Source organism: Nanorana parkeri, unplaced genomic scaffold (genome assembly GCF_000935625.1).
Source record: "Nanorana parkeri isolate BGI_ZX_2015 unplaced genomic scaffold, ASM93562v1 scaffold756, whole genome shotgun sequence".
Lineage (NCBI taxonomy): Eukaryota > Metazoa > Chordata > Amphibia > Anura > Dicroglossidae > Nanorana > Nanorana parkeri.
In genome coordinates this window covers 750009-767976 of record NW_017307024.1, presented here as the reverse complement: position 1 = coordinate 767976, position 17968 = coordinate 750009, and the positions used below count along the sequence as shown (strand labels likewise).

The following is a 17968-nucleotide window of genomic DNA, read 5'->3' as shown; positions in this document are numbered from 1 at the left end:
AGTGTAGGGCTCAGGAGTGCGTATTGCATGGGTATGTGCAGGGGTCAGGAACACATATACAGTGCATATACATATACAGTGCATAATGCACAGAATGCTTGGCTCAGTAGCCCCTATCGCTAGTGCATAAGTCAGGAACACATATAGCACAGGGTGCAGGGGTCAGGGGCTTGTGTCATTCAGGGTGCAGGGATTAGGAGCATGTAACACACAGCATGCAGGGGTGAGGAGAGCGTAATGTACATGGCTCAGCAGTGCAAAATGTAAGGCCGGTGTATAACCAAAAGCTCACCCCAGCACACTGCTCCCCTCCAGTACAGAGCTCACCCCCGCCCCCAAATCCCTACCCCAGTACAGAGATCTACACCCCCGGTACAGGGCTCTCCCTACGAATTCTCCTGCTAGTACAAATTTCCCAGTACATAGCTCTCCCCCTAATATTCCTATGTGACGCACTGAACCGTCACTGGGGCTGTTGGAGGAGCCTGGAGGCTAGCCTACTTTCTACTGACTATGGACCTAGGACTATGGAGACCCCTCAGACCTTTTGGGGTTACAAGGAACTATTATCCCAGGTTTATGTGTGGAGTGGATATACTGCATATTTCCCCTGGCATTATGTTTAAGTGACCCTGTGCCCATTATAGGTACAGGGTGTGAATCCAGCAACACCAGGTAACTCTGGCCTGAGACTCCCAATGAACTTGTTAGTCTGTTAGTCACATCTATTTTTCTTTTTGTGTGATTTGGTTAACAGTGAGATGAACTTGACACTAGAAGTAGCTGAGTGACTTAACATATGATAGACACTCAGGAGGTAATCCCATCACAGGTGTCTTCTCTCTACATACACTTTAATTATGGCACCGGGGAGGGGATGGTCTGCTTGCATTGTTTGAATGTCTGATTGTATTATGTTTTGAGATCTCCAGAACTGTATATATACTCAGCTGGTTTTCAATAAAGTCAGCTCCTGATTTCTGATGGAGGTTTTTAACTGTTTAAAAAAAATCTGCATGCATTCTAAATGCACAGAATATTACTAGATATTGACTGCTTACAAGTATACTAAGCAACAGAGATTGTTGATCTAGGGAATATTCGATTGCCTAATGGGATCGGGAAGGAATTTTTGTCCCCTTTTGGAGCAAATTGAATCATGCTTTATAGGGTTTTTTTTTGCCTTCCTCTGGATCAATGGTGGGTAACTGTGGGCATATCTGTTTTAGGTTTTTCTTCTTTGTTTTTTTTCTCTTATCTTTAAAGGTTGAACTTGATTGACTTGTGTTTTTTTTCCAACCTGGCTAACTATGTAACTATGTGTAGCGCTCTCCCCCGAAGGAGCCACTGGATGATCGGGTCTTCCTTAGCCTGTCTAGGGATTTCTAGTAATCTGGCTGCCCCAATAGCACTTACCGCCTCCAGTGGCGACTGAAAAAAGCGAAGTCCGGACAGTAGATAAAAGCTGAATTCCTTTTATTGCGGAGCTTCAGGCAGAGAACATCAGGCAAAGCAGTACTTCAGAAGTCCTCTTACCTGTTCATCTCCAGTATCAGTAGCTGACCACTGAGCCTCCAGATCCAGGCCCCAGTGTCAGCAACAGGCCAGTCCCCAGGATTCAGCTCCAGCCCAGCCCAGCCCAGCCCAGTCAGTCAGTCAGTCAGTCAGTCAGTCAGTCAGTCAGTCAGCAGCAGCCTCCCCCCAGGGAGGACTGTGGGAGGGAGACTCTCTGTTGCATCAGCCACAATGAGCATTTATATCCTTTCCCAGCATGCATCACTGGCCTGTACCTTCCAGTGATATAGAGTGTTAGCTGTTTCCTAATTGTACTCCTGCATTGTCAATCTGTCACATGCACTCTGTATACTGACTACAAGGTGCTGTGCTGGTGCACATTACGTAGGTTGTTGTCACCATCAGAAAAGCCCGGCCTGATTTGTGACTGCTGCTGGAACATGTACACATAGAGACTAAGTGGATGCAAAGTAGTTTAATGATCAATGCTTTAGCAAACAGAGTGTCATCTAGGGCTGGCTCTACTTTAGGCAAAAAAAATCGAAGTTAAAAGATAAACTCTATCACACTCACTAAACTTTCAAATTAACAAATGGTCAAGTGTCTCAACCTTCTTACAATTTGTTACAAAATTATAATATGCCATCCAAAAACTGAAAGCTTTGTACTAATGCACTTATGTATTCTATGTTATAATAATGAACATGAGCCTTCCAAATTATTATTTCTATGCCCTCTGGCAAACTTTACATCTGCTTATTATTAAATCTGATACAGCCTAAACGGTAATTTATTCTAAGTCATTTATTCCAAATGGCTTCGGCTGTTTTAAGGGCTTGGAGAATGGTAAAGCTTTATCTAGTTTAGTCAGCATAGGCTGAAGCACATCTCAGCATATTTAATTACCTGAACCCTGCTCCCCAGGCGGTCAGCACTCTCGTTTTTTCCCCCTCCTCTCTGGCTGATGGAATGTCCCTTGATGTCCTTACATCTAATGCAGGTCTATGGAACCTGCATTAGACATGATCATGTCAGCAGTACTGAGACTGCCGAAGGCTAGGGGAGAAGAGGCTGTGGGGGACTGGTCTTGCAGCCCCGAGAAAGCTAGCAGGAGTGATGATCAGGTAAATAAATCAGCTCTACAGCTTTACTCCAGTCCCCTAGCCAAAAATGAGCATTTACCCCCCGCACTGCAAGGGTAGATTTATTTGTTTGCCTGGAGATGGGCTTTCAGGAGATCCTGTCACCAATTTTAAAATTACAGAAAAAATCAAGTAGTTAAAATTAGGGACGCACCGATACCGATACTAGTATCGATATCGGTGCCGATACCGAGTATTTGGGCAAGTACTCCTACTCGCCCAAATGCTCCGATGCCTAGCACAAGTACTTCCTGTATCAGGAAGCCGGGCTGCGCGTCATTACACGCTGCCCGGTTTCCTGATTGGCCGGGAAGCGGCACCATGCTCTCTCGTCACTTGTAGCCAATCAGAAAGCAGGGCGTCGCGTCATTCCTTGGCGTCCAGCTTCCTGATTGGCCGGGGGTGACAGGCTGGACATACCAAGGTAAGAGGGTACTTTCTTTACACGCTGCACGGCTTCCCGGCTAATCAGGAGGCCAGGTGGTGAGTCATTACACGCCACCTGGCTTCCTGAATGGGACTTCTGTCCCTCGGTAATTGGTATCGACGAGTACCGGAAAAAAATTATCGGTATTACTCGGTTACTCGGTACCAAAATACCGGTATTGGTGCATCCCTAGTTAAAATGCATACTTGCAATGTTTCTCTTTTCCATAAACTATCTTAATGATTTGAAACGTGCCTCTGAACTTGCTAGCAAATGTATCTTCTTCAGGAAGAGTCAGTCCCCTCCATTGCACATTTGCACATTATAGCCCTCTCCTCTTCTGTGGTGCTTCACCAACAGCTCTGACCCTTTCCTTCCATTCCCCATGTAACCTTTTATGCAGTTGCTAGGGAATTAATGGAGGGGAATGATATAGAGTGTCAGTTGCGTGACAGCTCTTAGTCTGCTGGGACTGTTGACATCCCATTTAAGATGGCAGTGCCCAGTAGCAGCGTTAGGGCATTTAGAATCTACACAAAATAAGCTTTTAAAGGTAAATAACATGCCTAAAATACATGCACATATATTCTAATGGAAAGATTGTTTTTAAAATAAATGGTCTAGCGACAGGACCATTTTAAGGTGGCCCAAAATAAACCATAAAGTCCTTGCTCTTTCGCTTCCCCGGGATAGAGATTGGGATACAGGGGTCCTATCAATGGCTTTTACCTTTTCTAGCTGTTGTAAACAGTCTATCACCTTACTCTTGTAACAGCTAGTGGGGTCCCTCTTTAGTGACTGATAAGTGTTGGCATCATGCTGGGAACCTACTACGGGATGGAAGAGCCCTCCCCTCTGGTGGGTCAAATTGGATGGAGGTGCTTTGACACTGGACAGGACTGCCTGTCTCACCCGCTCATTTAGCAGTTGTTTTTGAGCATTTTGTAACATCTATGTTGATTGGATGAAGTGTCTGTGCTACCTACTGTATGTGTAAATAAGTAAGCAAATTTTAAAGTAAAAGCCTTTTAACTAGAAAAAAAGCAACCAGACTAATATTTTCTTTTACTGACCCCTGCTATGCACCTGGACAAAGAAAAGGAAAAGGGATGTTTTTCCACAGAATCTAGTTGTAGCCAAAGGGCTGATAGTGTTTCTCATTACACAAAGTATAAATGCCTATAAATACCTGCTTACAAATCATAAGAATTGTACATCTGGATCAGCTATATGCCCAGGTTTTTTTTTATACCAGAGTAGTGTTGGTTATGTGTTTTAGATGAAGCACTGAGGTCTTGAGGAATGCTGAATTAAGTTTTACTTGCTTATAAGTGTTGGAAATACAGCAGCATATGCTTATATGTACTGATTGTATTACTGACATTCAGAGATGTAATATAATCTTTTGAGCTGTAGGTGCGCTGTAGTGCAATGTTAGGCGCTATGCTTATACATACTTCTCTATGATACACAGAAAGTTCTATCTACAGTATATGTTTTCACTCAAAATGTTGTATTCCTATATACATGTATACAATGTTCTTCTAAGCAATTAAAACTTAATTCAGCATTCCTCAAGATCTCAGTGCTTCATCTAAACACATAACCAAAAGGCTATGCGCCCAGGCACTAAACAGAGTACTGCAAGTCAACATAAGCCGCATCCAAGCTACTGAAAGATGGCAAGAAGTTTAGATATGGAATTTGCAATCGCAAAGCTCGACAATACCAGCTACCAGCTATGGAAGTTCAAGCTTGAAATGCTGCTAAGTACAGACACACCCAGTAATGGACCCACAGCGGAATGGGACAAGAACAGGCAAGCAAAAGCAATTATAAGTCTGCTAGTGGAAGACAACAAAGTGACAATAAGTCACAGCGTTTATTTTGATCAGAACCCATCACCAGAAACAATGATCCCAAGAAGTTGTGAAATAAATTTGCCCAGTGAACCACCAAAGAAAGCTGAGGAAAGAATACACAGATGAGTCAGAACAAGAGGTGGAACTCACAATGGATAAGTCAAATTCTATGTTAAAGGGTTATTAAACCCTCACTTTTTTTGCATATATCTACTGCTAGATAGCAGTAGATATATGCAAAAACTTTAAAAAAATAAAACCTTTTCAAACAGGTTTAAGGTTACCTGTGTTTTCGCCGCACGCTCCCGTCCGAACATCTGAAGAGGCTCTTGGGGCGGGCGCGTGCGCAGTTCAGATGTTGGCCAGGAGACGAGGAGAGACATAAGGTAAGTCTAGGGAGCAGCGTGCACCCGCACTGACACCGTGGGACAGGAAGAAAAGAGGAGGAGAGAGGGGTCAGCTTTGGATCGGAGACCCGCACCAGCGCTGGAGGGACAGCTGAAAAGGACAGTAAAGAAGAAGATGATTGGATTAAGAAACATCTTTTAAGGTAAGTCCTTATATTAGCATTGTGGGGGACGACTTTTGACTTTAATGTCACTTTAAATTCTGCTGAACAACTTGTAATTAGAAGATCCACTCGGGCCACAAAGGGAATACCACCCTGCAAGCTGTCATATACTGCTAAGACAAATAGCATATTTGAACCAACATCGTGGGAAGACATAGAAAAATTACCAAAATGCGAAGCCAATCAATAACAGGCAGCAGAAGAAGACCTAAAATCACTCAAAGAAACTAAAACCTGGACACTCACAGAGCTCCCCCGATCACATAACTATAGGAAGCAAATGGACTTTTAAGGTGAAGCTTGATGCAGAACGAAATATCCACAAATACAAATATCTGTAAAAAATAAGTCAAGGCAACTGAACTTGCTGTATTTTTCTTGAAGACGTTTCACTGGTCATCCAACTAGCTTTCTCAATTCAGAATTGAGAAAGCTGGTTGGATGACCAGCTTTGAGAGTGGGCTATGCAGCGTTTTAGGTGGGTCCCGAATCCAGTGCGTTCTCAAGTCCAGAGTCCAGTGCATTGCAAAGTCCTGAGTCCAATTCATATACTGTTTTGAATTGCTGTATCATGTATTGCTGGTATTTGTAGTCCCCATACAGCCAGTGCCATTCTGCATTAGAGTGTTAGCTCCTCTGTACAGAAACTAATGTGACTGGCTCAGTGTTCTCTGTGCAGCACTGCGGTATATAAATACCTATAGCTATATAAATGTATAATAATAGTGTGAAACTGTGGGGGGACATTAGAGGGTAAGCTCCTCTGTTTCAGAGACCACCAGAGGGGGGTTGGGGACCAGTGAGATCTGCTCCCAGCCCCCCCTTGGGAGCTGGAAGGGGGGAGCCCAAGATAAAATCTTGCACCAGGGCCCTTTGTTCCTTAGGTCCGCCACTGCCAAGGAGGCATCAAGGATCTGGAAGCCTTCCAAAGAAGATATGACATCTCCTCCACCCGGGTTCCCACCTCGATGGAGGTAATAGTAAGGTCTTTGGTGGCAGAGTTTTTGTGTTGGAAATACAGCAGCATATGCTTATATGTACTGATTGTATTACTGACATTCAGAGATGTAATATAATCTTTTGAGCTGTAGGTGCGCTGTAGTGCAATGTTAGGCGCTATGCTTATACATACTTCTCTATGATACACAGAAAGTTCTATCTACAGTATATGTTTTCACTCAAAATGTTGTATTCCTATATACATGTATACAATGTTCTTCTAAGCAATTAAAACTTAATTCAGCATTCCTCAAGATCTCAGTGCTTCATCTAAACACATAACCAAAAGGCTATGCGCCCAGGCACTAAACAGAGTACTGCAAGTCAACATAAGCCGCATCCAAGCTACTGAAAGATGGCAAGAAGTTTAGATATGGAATTTGCAATCGCAAAGCTCGACAATACCAGCTACCAGCTATGGAAGTTCAAGCTTGAAATGCTGCTAAGTACAGACACACCCAGTAATGGACCCACAGCGGAATGGGACAAGAACAGGCAAGCAAAAGCAATTATAAGTCTGCTAGTGGAAGACAACAAAGTGACAATAAGTCACAGCGTTTATTTTGATCAGAACCCATCACCAGAAACAATGATCCCAAGAAGTTGTGAAATAAATTTGCCCAGTGAACCACCAAAGAAAGCTGAGGAAAGAATACACAGATGAGTCAGAACAAGAGGTGGAACTCACAATGGATAAGTCAAATTCTATGTTAAAGGGTTATTAAACCCTCACTTTTTTTGCATATATCTACTGCTAGATAGCAGTAGATATATGCAAAAACTTTAAAAAAATAAAACCTTTTCAAACAGGTTTAAGGTTACCTGTGTTTTCGCCGCACGCTCCCGTCCGAACATCTGAAGAGGCTCTTGGGGCGGGCGCGTGCGCAGTTCAGATGTTGGCCAGGAGACGAGGAGAGACATAAGGTAAGTCTAGGGAGCAGCGTGCACCCGCACTGACACCGTGGGACAGGAAGAAAAGAGGAGGAGAGAGGGGTCAGCTTTGGATCGGAGACCCGCACCAGCGCTGGAGGGACAGCTGAAAAGGACAGTAAAGAAGAAGATGATTGGATTAAGAAACATCTTTTAAGGTAAGTCCTTATATTAGCATTGTGGGGGACGACTTTTGACTTTAATGTCACTTTAAATTCTGCTGAACAACTTGTAATTAGAAGATCCACTCGGGCCACAAAGGGAATACCACCCTGCAAGCTGTCATATACTGCTAAGACAAATAGCATATTTGAACCAACATCGTGGGAAGACATAGAAAAATTACCAAAATGCGAAGCCAATCAATAACAGGCAGCAGAAGAAGACCTAAAATCACTCAAAGAAACTAAAACCTGGACACTCACAGAGCTCCCCCGATCACATAACTATAGGAAGCAAATGGACTTTTAAGGTGAAGCTTGATGCAGAACGAAATATCCACAAATACAAATATCTGTAAAAAATAAGTCAAGGCAACTGAACTTGCTGTATTTTTCTTGAAGACGTTTCACTGGTCATCCAACTAGCTTTCTCAATTCAGAATTGAGAAAGCTGGTTGGATGACCAGCTTTGAGAGTGGGCTATGCAGCGTTTTAGGTGGGTCCCGAATCCAGTGCGTTCTCAAGTCCAGAGTCCAGTGCATTGCAAAGTCCTGAGTCCAATTCATATACTGTTTTGAATTGCTGTATCATGTATTGCTGGTATTTGTAGTCCCCATACAGCCAGTGCCATTCTGCATTAGAGTGTTAGCTCCTCTGTACAGAAACTAATGTGACTGGCTCAGTGTTCTCTGTGCAGCACTGCGGTATATAAATACCTATAGCTATATAAATGTATAATAATAGTGTGAAACTGTGGGGGGACATTAGAGTGTAAGCTCCTCTGTTTCAGAGACCACCAGAGGGGGGTTGGGGACCAGTGAGATCTGCTCCCAGCCCCCCCTTGGGAGCTGGAAGGGGGGAGCCCAAGATAAAATCTTGCACCAGGGCCCTTTGTTCCTTAGGTCCGCCACTGCCAAGGAGGCATCAAGGATCTGGAAGCCTTCCAAAGAAGATATGACATCTCCTCCACCCGGGTTCCCACCTCGATGGAGGTAATAGTAAGGTCTTTGGTGGCAGAGTTTTCTTAAACTGCAAAAAAAGGGAAAGGTGTGAGGAGCCAGCATTAGAGAGGGTTTTGGCGATCAGCAGGCATCTTTAAAATAGCTAGTACTGCAATGGAGTACCTCCAGGTAACAAAATAGGCAACAGCTGTGCCTCCTGGAGGGCTTTTTCACACCAGGTCCATGCATTAATTGCAAGGGAAACCAAAAGACATGTGATTATCAGACAGGAAAATGTGTTCTTTATTTCTACAAAGAAAGGTGGAAGACGTGGACCATCATGATTCAATATCTTGTTGAGGTTTGGTGACGACATTGAATCGTAAGAGGGTGAGTTCTTGGGAGACATCTTTGCCTGTAAGCTAGCAGGTCTCTTTGAAAGATGACAGAGCCAGTTCTTGACTGGAACCAGTTCTATGCCCAAGGTGTCACACAGACACCGGAGTGTCAGTAGTGGTTGATGGGCAAGGAGAAGTTCTTGTGCACCTTAAGTTGGAAGTCCCCCACCTGAATGTAGCCCTGGACTGTCACATTTTGTCCAATAAAAGGCACATTAGTCCATCTTCTGAGGGTATTTCTTGAAAAATCAGGCATGATTTACAGGATGGCCCTGTCAAACTCAATCTGACATCTCTGATAGGCCTTACAAGGGATCTCTTATTTCCTCATTTCATCCGAAAGAAATGGACCCTGCAGAAAATGCCACAGGGACTGATTATTGGATTTCTGCCCCACGGTGCTGTGGACTCTTTCTAGGATGATAACGGATGGGTTGGTATCCTCTAGCATTTGACTGAAAATAGCTAGGCCAGTCTCTTTGAGGTGGAGATCTGATATGGCCCCAGGAAAGCCTTTTATCCAGGCTTTTCATTCTGCTCCTGTTTGCAAAATCCTCTGATTGCAGTTGGATCTTGGTAAGATGTGGAAGCATCTCTCTCCAGGGATCATACATAAGTATCCAAGGTGAAATAAGACTGGGAAACCTCATGCAGTTCTAAAGGCAATTCCTCTGCCACAGCCTATGAATGTTTGTTTTTCTGCAAGGCTGTTTCCACTCTCGAGACCAACCTCATGAAATCTACTTTGAATGGTAATTATTCAAACAAAGCCCATAACTCCACCAGTACATAGGCCAAGAGTTCAGGGATGTTATACAGGGACATATCAATGGAGTTGGAGTCATAGGATGGTAAAGAGTGTAATCCCAGGTGAGAGTCACTTAAAGGAGAACTATGGGGTTAAGGCTTTTCCCCATAGTTCTCCTTAGGGTAACGGGAGGACACAAACTAGCATCCTCCCGTCACCTTAGGCTCAGTATACCGCAAGCTACTGCTCGCGGTATACTGAGACGCCACAGTATACCGCAAGCTACTGCTCGCGGTATACTGAGATGCCACAGCTGAAGCGGATCCCGACAATTATGTCTGTATCCGCCCAGCTGCGTGAGTGACAGGGGAGGGGGGAATCCAGCCCCTCCCCTGTCACGGCAGAGAGCTGTGACAGGATCGAGAGGTGAGTGAACGCCGGTATGTGTTTGCTCACTTCCCGATCTACTGAGCCGACCTGTGACAGTCTCATTGTCACAGGTTGGCTAGAACTATGAGGTGAGTGAAAAATAGTCACCTCATAGTTCTCCTTTAAGGCCAGTAAGGGATATCTGCGGCACTGAAAAGCGAGTCCTTGTGTGGATAGAGTGGGTGCCAAATTGGCTGTTCCCTGGCAAGGGGTAGCAAAGGTTGCAGAGGAGAAAGACCTGCACAATGTTGGTGTCAGACTTGGTAGCGTGACTTGCCCTTTGCTTTCAGTGTTTGGGCATACTGTTTTTAAGGGAAAGAGACAGGTATAAGTGCAGATTGTCATATGTTTTGTATGGTAAAACCCTGGACCTCCTGAGAAACACTCCTCAGGCTGCCATGTTGAGCACACGCCCTCTGATTTGTGTATTTAATATTTGTCTAGAGTTCTGCTTTCAGGCTCAGTCCTCAAAACTAATATGCAAACACGCAGATTCTTATTTTTAGAAAAAATATTTAATCTAATGAGATTCCAAAATTGCAGTTGCATGGCTAAAAATAAACATCCTTAAGTAAACATCCTGTGTTAAACTTTGTGAATTGAGCCCTTAGAATGCTAAAATTAAAATAATTTTTAAAATAATGTTATAATTGCTAAATTGCAATCATGAACTGCCAATTCTTATTAGTGCACATAGTAGTAGTTTGAACTTTTACAGTGGGAACCTGATAACCAAGTATTAAAAGATACATAACTCACAACTTTCTAAAATAAGAAAGAGGGGCACTATTCAATATAAAGTATATAGGCAAAGGACACACCCCGGCCACATCCCGAGTTACGCAGATCAGGAAGAATTGATATATAAAAAATGATTGGTCAAACCCACACGTGATTTTTTTTCACCACTATTTTTCCTTTATACTAGCAAAAAAAATTGAAATAAAGATTACATTAAAAAAAGAGGCGTGAAAGAGGCCATTTTTGTAAAAAATGGAGAAGCCAAGCTTGAATAGAGGTGGTGGTGGGGGTGAGACATCTATTGTCTGCCACATACAATGCTGTTGGCAGCACCTCTCTCGGGGCAGGTTATTAACATCTCCTAGCTCCAATTATGCAAATGCTATCAACACCTAGTTGCGACTAACAGAATATGTGGATTGGAGCAACATTCACCATATGTATTCCCAGATAATTTTTGTACAAGTCATTCTGAATTGAGAAAGCTGGTTGGATGACCAGTGAAACGTCTTCAAGAAGAAAAACACAGCAATTCCAGTTGCCCAGACTTATTCTTTACAGATAAAAAGAGATAGGTTCCAAATGAGAAACATGAGTGATGAACATATGTGTACTGTTTGGAAAGTTCTGGCTGTAAGATTCAAAGATTCTTGGACATATACATTTAGTAAAATATATCGTATGAGTGGATTCTTGGAAAAATCTAATTTCAGGATCTGTATCTGTACTAAGGGGCTCTTTTGACATTAGAGGAGTGGTGCGTTTAGTAAACTATGAGGAAATACGTGCTTAAGAAAAGGTTACTTTGTCTCCTGAGAGAATCAGAGAGCAGTCGAGCTTTAACAGCCAATGAAAGCAACATTTTATTTTTGCTGGAATTGTAAACTGATTTCTTGTTTGCAACATGTGCTAGTAACTGAAAGGAAACAACATCAGAGATGAACACCAGTTTAAAAGTATATAACATTAAAAAAAATGTTGAAACTGATCTCTGGGCTCTACCTCCACCACTCCTCACCATCTCCCCCCACCTCCTTTAATCACCCCTAAAACTACCTAATTGCTCATTTTATTCACCTAAATCTGAGACCACATGAAGTTCCAGGCAGGAGTCTTCTCTCTTCTTCTGGAGGTGGAGTTCTTCTTCAGGTGATCTCATCCTTGTCTGAATGACTTGGACACTTTTTATTGGCTTTACAACTCTGGGGACCACTCAGAATTCAAAAAAGGAGTTTCAGGGGCGGTGTCAATGCCAGGGGACCGTTTGGGACTACCTGATGAAGGCACATCTACAGCTCTTTTAGGCTCTTCATTACATATAATTAGGTGAGAGGTTGAAGTGGTATTAAAGTCAAAAGGTTTTTAAGCTATTTGAAATGCTGATTGAATCACTTACAATTGATGCCGCTCCTTGATGTTTGAAGGCTTTCATTTCCTGCAGAATCAGAGGGTCCCCTGAGTACTGGTCCTGATATCTTGCAGGGAAGGGAGCTCCAGGCAAAACGTAACACCCTCTACCTCCCCATCACCCATCCAGCACCTTACTTTTTTTTACGTTGTCTTAGATCGTTCACTTCTCCTGCCTTCTCCTAACGCTTCACACTCTTGTAAATAACCCTGTTCGTGTTAAAAAAGTATGCCCCCTCTATCTGCATGCAAAAAAACACGCTTGCATACAAGTGTACATAAACAATTATTTGTTTGCACTAAAAATCATTTTAGTGGGTTTTTTTTAAAATAAAAATATCAATTTGATGTGCGTGGGCAGCCTCACTGCAAGGTTCAATTATTTTTTTATTCCTGCAGTTGTTCTTTAAGTTTATGGTTTCATATAATTATGCTTTTGTGAGTAAAATAGGCTCCTACTTTATTCTATTCTATTAAAAGTATCAAAATACTTTCATATAAACTTAGGTTATACATTGGGAAATGAATGAATTCAGTGGATTCCTTACTTGTGCAAAACAGTTCTTTGCAGAAGGTTGGAATAAAAAATGTTTTATATTTTCTGCCAAAATAGTTTCCGAGAATGCTTTCAATTAGAATCATATATCGTATCCTCGTCCTACTGGGAACGAAGCCTGATTTAATATGATCATCTGCTGTTTTCAGAAATCCTCTAATTCTTTTAGCAACATTTTCACTCTGAGAACTTGTAAAGGCTTTTTCATCCTCTTGAAACATTCAATCTTTGCCATCATGAACATGAAGGTTGTCATCATTCTCCTGGTCCTCTCATTGGCCACTATATTGGCGCTGGTTGCTGTTTTACTGTCAGGAACAGGAAAATCAAGTCAAAGCTGTGATACTCAATCACAGTATCATGGCGATACCAATCCCAGTGCTGCACAGAAGAAAGAGGCAAGCAACCAAAACTTAATCTTTTCAGACCTGAATCCGGAAGAGTTTTCTGCAACAGTTAACTACTTAAAGAAAAATCTTGGTAAGAACTTGGTCAGTGCAGACATTGCAAAGCCTACCGAAAATTGTATCTACTACATCGATGTTAAATATCCTCCAAAGCAGAAAGTCCTAGAATACTTAGATTATGGAGCTGAAAAGCCTAACCGGGAGGCACTTGCTGTGGTTTTCTTTGGCGATCAAGAAGAACCCAACATTACAGAATATGTAGTAGGTCCTCTTCCAAACCCATCTTATCACAAGGATATTACGTTGGAGAAATACAAAGAGAAGCTGCCTTACTATCGTCGACCTGTTATTGGAAAAGAGTATGTTGATGCTTACAGTATGGTTTATAAAAGCGAGTTTTCCAAAGCTTCTAATTTTTTACGAGCTCTTGGCTATGATGGAGACAATTTTGCAGCTCTAACAACCGTCCCAAGGGGCTTCAAATCTGGTGACAGAAGTACATGGTTTGTCATGTTTCTTAAAGTGAAAGAAAGTTGTTTTTCTGTCCATCCAGTTGGACTTGAAATTCTTCTTGACCATAAAAGTCTGGATGTCACCAAATGGAAAGTCACCAAAGCCTTTTACAATGGTGTTTACTTCTCTAACATGGATGATTTGGAGAAACAGTACAATGCTGGAGAAGTTCAAGTGGTTAAGATTAAAAATGTAACTCCAGAAAATGACATTGGCTCTATGAAGCCTAAAACACATCCTACACCTGGAGCACCTTTACAGTTTGACCCAATTGGCAAACGTTATACTGTTAAAGACAACCGAGTAACCTTCCAGTCTTGGGACTTTTCTTTTGGTCTAAATGTAAATACTGGTCTACGTCTTTTTGACATCAAATTTAACAATGAACGCATTGTTTATGAAATTAGTACTCAAGAGGCAATTGCAGTCTACGGCTCTAATGCACCGGGTGGAATGATCACAAGATACCTTGATGGAAGTTTTGGTATTGGAAGGTTCTCCTTTGAGTTGGTAAGGGGTATTGATTGTCCTTATCTGGCTACTTATGTTAACACTCACTATCTAATGGAATCTGAGACTCCTGAAACAAACGAAAATTCCATATGCATTTTTGAACATAATACTGGGATGCCTCTTCGTCGACACTATTCCAATATGCACTCTATGTATTATGGCGGACTGAGCAGCAGCGTTTTAATTATCCGAGCTGTGTCAACTCTTATTAATTATGATTATGTATGGGATTTCATATTTTATCAAAATGGAGTTATTGAAGCCAAGATATATGCCACTGGATATATCAGTTCCTCATTCTACTTTGGTGATGGTAAAGACTATGGCTCAAGGGTTGGTGAATATACATTGGGAACCCTTCACACGCACTTTATCAATTACAAAGTAGATATTGATGTTGGAGGTAAGATTTATAAACATCTGATTATATAAACTATACAAGTAAAATTAAGGAGAGTAACATTTCATAATATAAATTGAAATTACCATTTTATTTCCACTTTCATAGCCAATACTGTGATTAAAAAAATGCTTGGAGTTTAAATTGCTTTTACTTGGGTTATTTCTTAGCTTCTCAGGGATTAAAATTTCTACTAGCTTCTTTGTAATGTTAGTAGGGGTTGTGCGGGGTGAGGGGTTTCTTAACCCTGCCTGTACTGAGCTTGCTCATTTTATTATAATTTCTAGATTTGAACACTCCCTATCCTAATGAAGGGTTAGAGGCAGGGGCGGACTGACAACACATGGGGCCCCCCCGGGCAATACAAGATTATGGGGCCCCCTTGTGCTCCGCCCATATACAAGCCCCACCCCCAACCCCCCCGCAATAGTCTGAACAATGCACATTAAAGTGCATTGTTTTTTCTGTTAAGTTTGGCTCCGCGCATATTCATACAGCCGAATACGCGCAGACAGACGCTCCAGCATGAATGGAGCTGTGACTATGCACGGGCGGCTGTCCGTGAATAGTCAGCTGTACGAATATGTGCGGAGCCGCACTAAGCAGAAAAATAATGCACTTTAATGTGCATTCTTCAGACTATTGCAGAAACCAAGTGGCTGCCAAAATAGTGCTAGTGCATTAATCCGGCAGATTCCGTGCGTTCGTGGCCATATAATGGCCACAATCGTGCGGAATCATGCAGTTGTTTCACATATAGCGTTTGCGTCCCGTGCGGAAGACCAAGTGGGAAACGCAAACCCTATATGTGAATGGAGCCTTTTAGGCTTCTCTGTAGCGGGTCCGCCAGGCTGCACAGACCTGACTGTCACAGCCTCTCCGTCCCCGCACAGCCGCCCGAACATGCAGCTGTCCTACCACTGCGGGTGGCAGAGCGCTGGCAGGGGGATGGAGTGGCACTATCTCGGGGAGGTTCACCTTGGCCATCTGGATGACAGCAACGGGACGCTCGGCCGACCAGGGAGAGTTTGGTGCAGGAGATAAGCCGTAGTCTTCTCCGGGCCCAGTGAGCAATCTAAAAACTATTGGAGGGGGTGAGGCCACGGGCCCCCCTAGTGGCCGCGGGCCCTCGGGCCGTGCCCGAATGCCCGTATGGTCAGTCTGCCCCTGGTTAGAAGATTAAAATCCTGGCTTCTGCATTGTATGTTGATAAGGTTAATGAAAGAAACACAGTCCACACATTTCTGTCTTAAGTCTGTCTATAAGAACTGATCACTGCAAAGGTGCTCAGAAAAAATGAATTCAGCCATGTTGTCTGCTGCAACAAAACATCTAAAAGGTGAGAAATATTTAAAAAAAAAACATTTTTCACCATGCTGTGTAAATGGTAACACATAACAAACGTATGGAGGGGTTTTCTCAAATTTGACATGCAAAAGTGGACACTTTAAGATTTCCATCCACAGTTTTACCTTTTGAATTGATTTCTTTGTGTCATTTGAAAGTATTTAATTTGAATTGCTACACGTTCCTTTCAATTTCATTTGATTATGATCATAACTGCAAACATTGTCCATGTAATTTACAACTTTTCTGCATATTATAAAACATTGAATGGAAAAAGTTTGGTGTGCCACATATGCTAAAACTCCATTAAGAACCCTAAACATTTTTATCTGATCCAGTTCATTCCCTTTCATTTGATGCCAGGAAAGTTGATCAAATCATGTTTACAAAGAGATACAAAGAATCCATTAATCACAGGAAAAAAAATTATAATGTGTGTAGGGCTTTTACTTGTGTATGGTTTTTTAAATTTATTTTATAATTTTGGAGTAAACATGAATGGAAACTAATGGGAGGCATAAAAGCTGATGATGGGACAATGAACTGGATCTCTAGGTATGGAGAGATGGATTGATTTTATCTTAGAGCAAGGGTTCCAAGGGAAGAATGGGAACTTTTAGTGTGAGAAACAAACATAACCAAGTGGCCCATTCATGTTGCCCTTTCATGATATAGATGCATTTCTGAAGCCTAAAGAAAGTTTATTTTCCATCAAAGTGTGCCATGGTGCAGAAGTCATTTGTGGGAATATTAAAAGGTAGGTGCTACATCTTTAAGCATCAGTTTGCTTTGTGGCACTTAGCATTCAGTCAAAGTCAGTGCTGGAACAATTCTGTTGCCAGAATCTGTCATTGCAGGTCTGAATTGGGAGTAATTAGCTATATAATGTCAGTGTCAGTGACTGCAGACCTGACCGATGTCTGAATGGTGAAATATCTGCATTCAAAGTATGATAGATAACTAGAACATGAATGACAAAGGTTGCTGAAGAGGGTGTGTTAAGAAGGTTGGATGCATGACCGTGCCTGTACATATTGCAGTATGTGGTCCAATGTTCAGGGTCACGGCTTAATGCACATATGTGCATGAGAGTGCATGAGAGTAAATGAGAGTGCTCGTCTGGTACTGGCTTAGGTGCCAATTGCCCTATTTAAAGCTCAGCACAACCTAGGAAAATTGTTGGGTAGTCGTCAGCTTCTTTGACCCATGACCTTACCTGCGCTTCTGCTACCCTGTGTTTGACCCGGCTTGCCTCCTGACTCCATTGTACCTGTATCTCCCACTGCTGACCTTGGCTTGTGTCCTCATATCACCTTCTGCTTGCCAAATTGGTACCTCTGCTGCCCGGTTGTTGCCGAATCCTACTGCCTCTGACTACAATTGCTCTTGCTGTTCCTGAATGTTTTTGTTGCCAATCTGTAAACCAGCATTCTACACAGGCGCAATTCAAACCTGTCCAGCACTAGGTATGAACTTTTGGGTTTTGGGTCGAACATGAGTTCAACCCAAACCTAGCCCGTTTGCCCACCTGGATCCCTAAAAGCTAACTTTAAACAAAGCAGCTAGAGATCACAGGCAACATCATTGATCAAGCATGGCCATGAACATATTTGGTCAATAACATCATCCAGGTGTGGTTTAAATTCCAGCAGTGCTGGATATCCCATCATTAACGTCAGTAGTGCAGCGGGGTAACATTGTGGTGGGTCATGTAAAACGTAATTAATTGGTGGGTCATTATAATTGACACTGGATTTACATCTCTAGGATGAAGTGATTTTTTGGGGGGAGGGTATTTCTATAAAAATACTTTGTTATGGAGTGGGAGTATTTATTTGCTTTCAAACTTTTGAGAAAAGCTAAGGGGTGCTACTGTACCCTGTACTCATTTCCCTGGGGACCGTTGATATCTGGGGGCCCCTTTATCCTAAAGGGAGCTTAAATATTCCTTTAAGTCCCCC

At 42.5% G+C, this 17968-nt stretch overlaps 1 protein-coding gene across 1 annotated transcript in view; it reads left to right on the top strand.

Annotated features, from left to right (window-relative positions):
• The first annotated feature begins 13007 nt into the window (after nt 1–13007).
• LOC108793520 (membrane primary amine oxidase-like) overlaps nt 13008–17968 on the top strand; it is a 23207-nt gene continuing 18246 nt past the window's right edge. The window contains exon 1 of the mRNA XM_018564488.1: nt 13008–14663. Within this exon, the coding sequence (XP_018419990.1) occupies nt 13064–14663 (1600 nt within the window). The 5' untranslated portion in view covers nt 13008–13063. The remainder of the gene's footprint in view (nt 14664–17968) is intronic.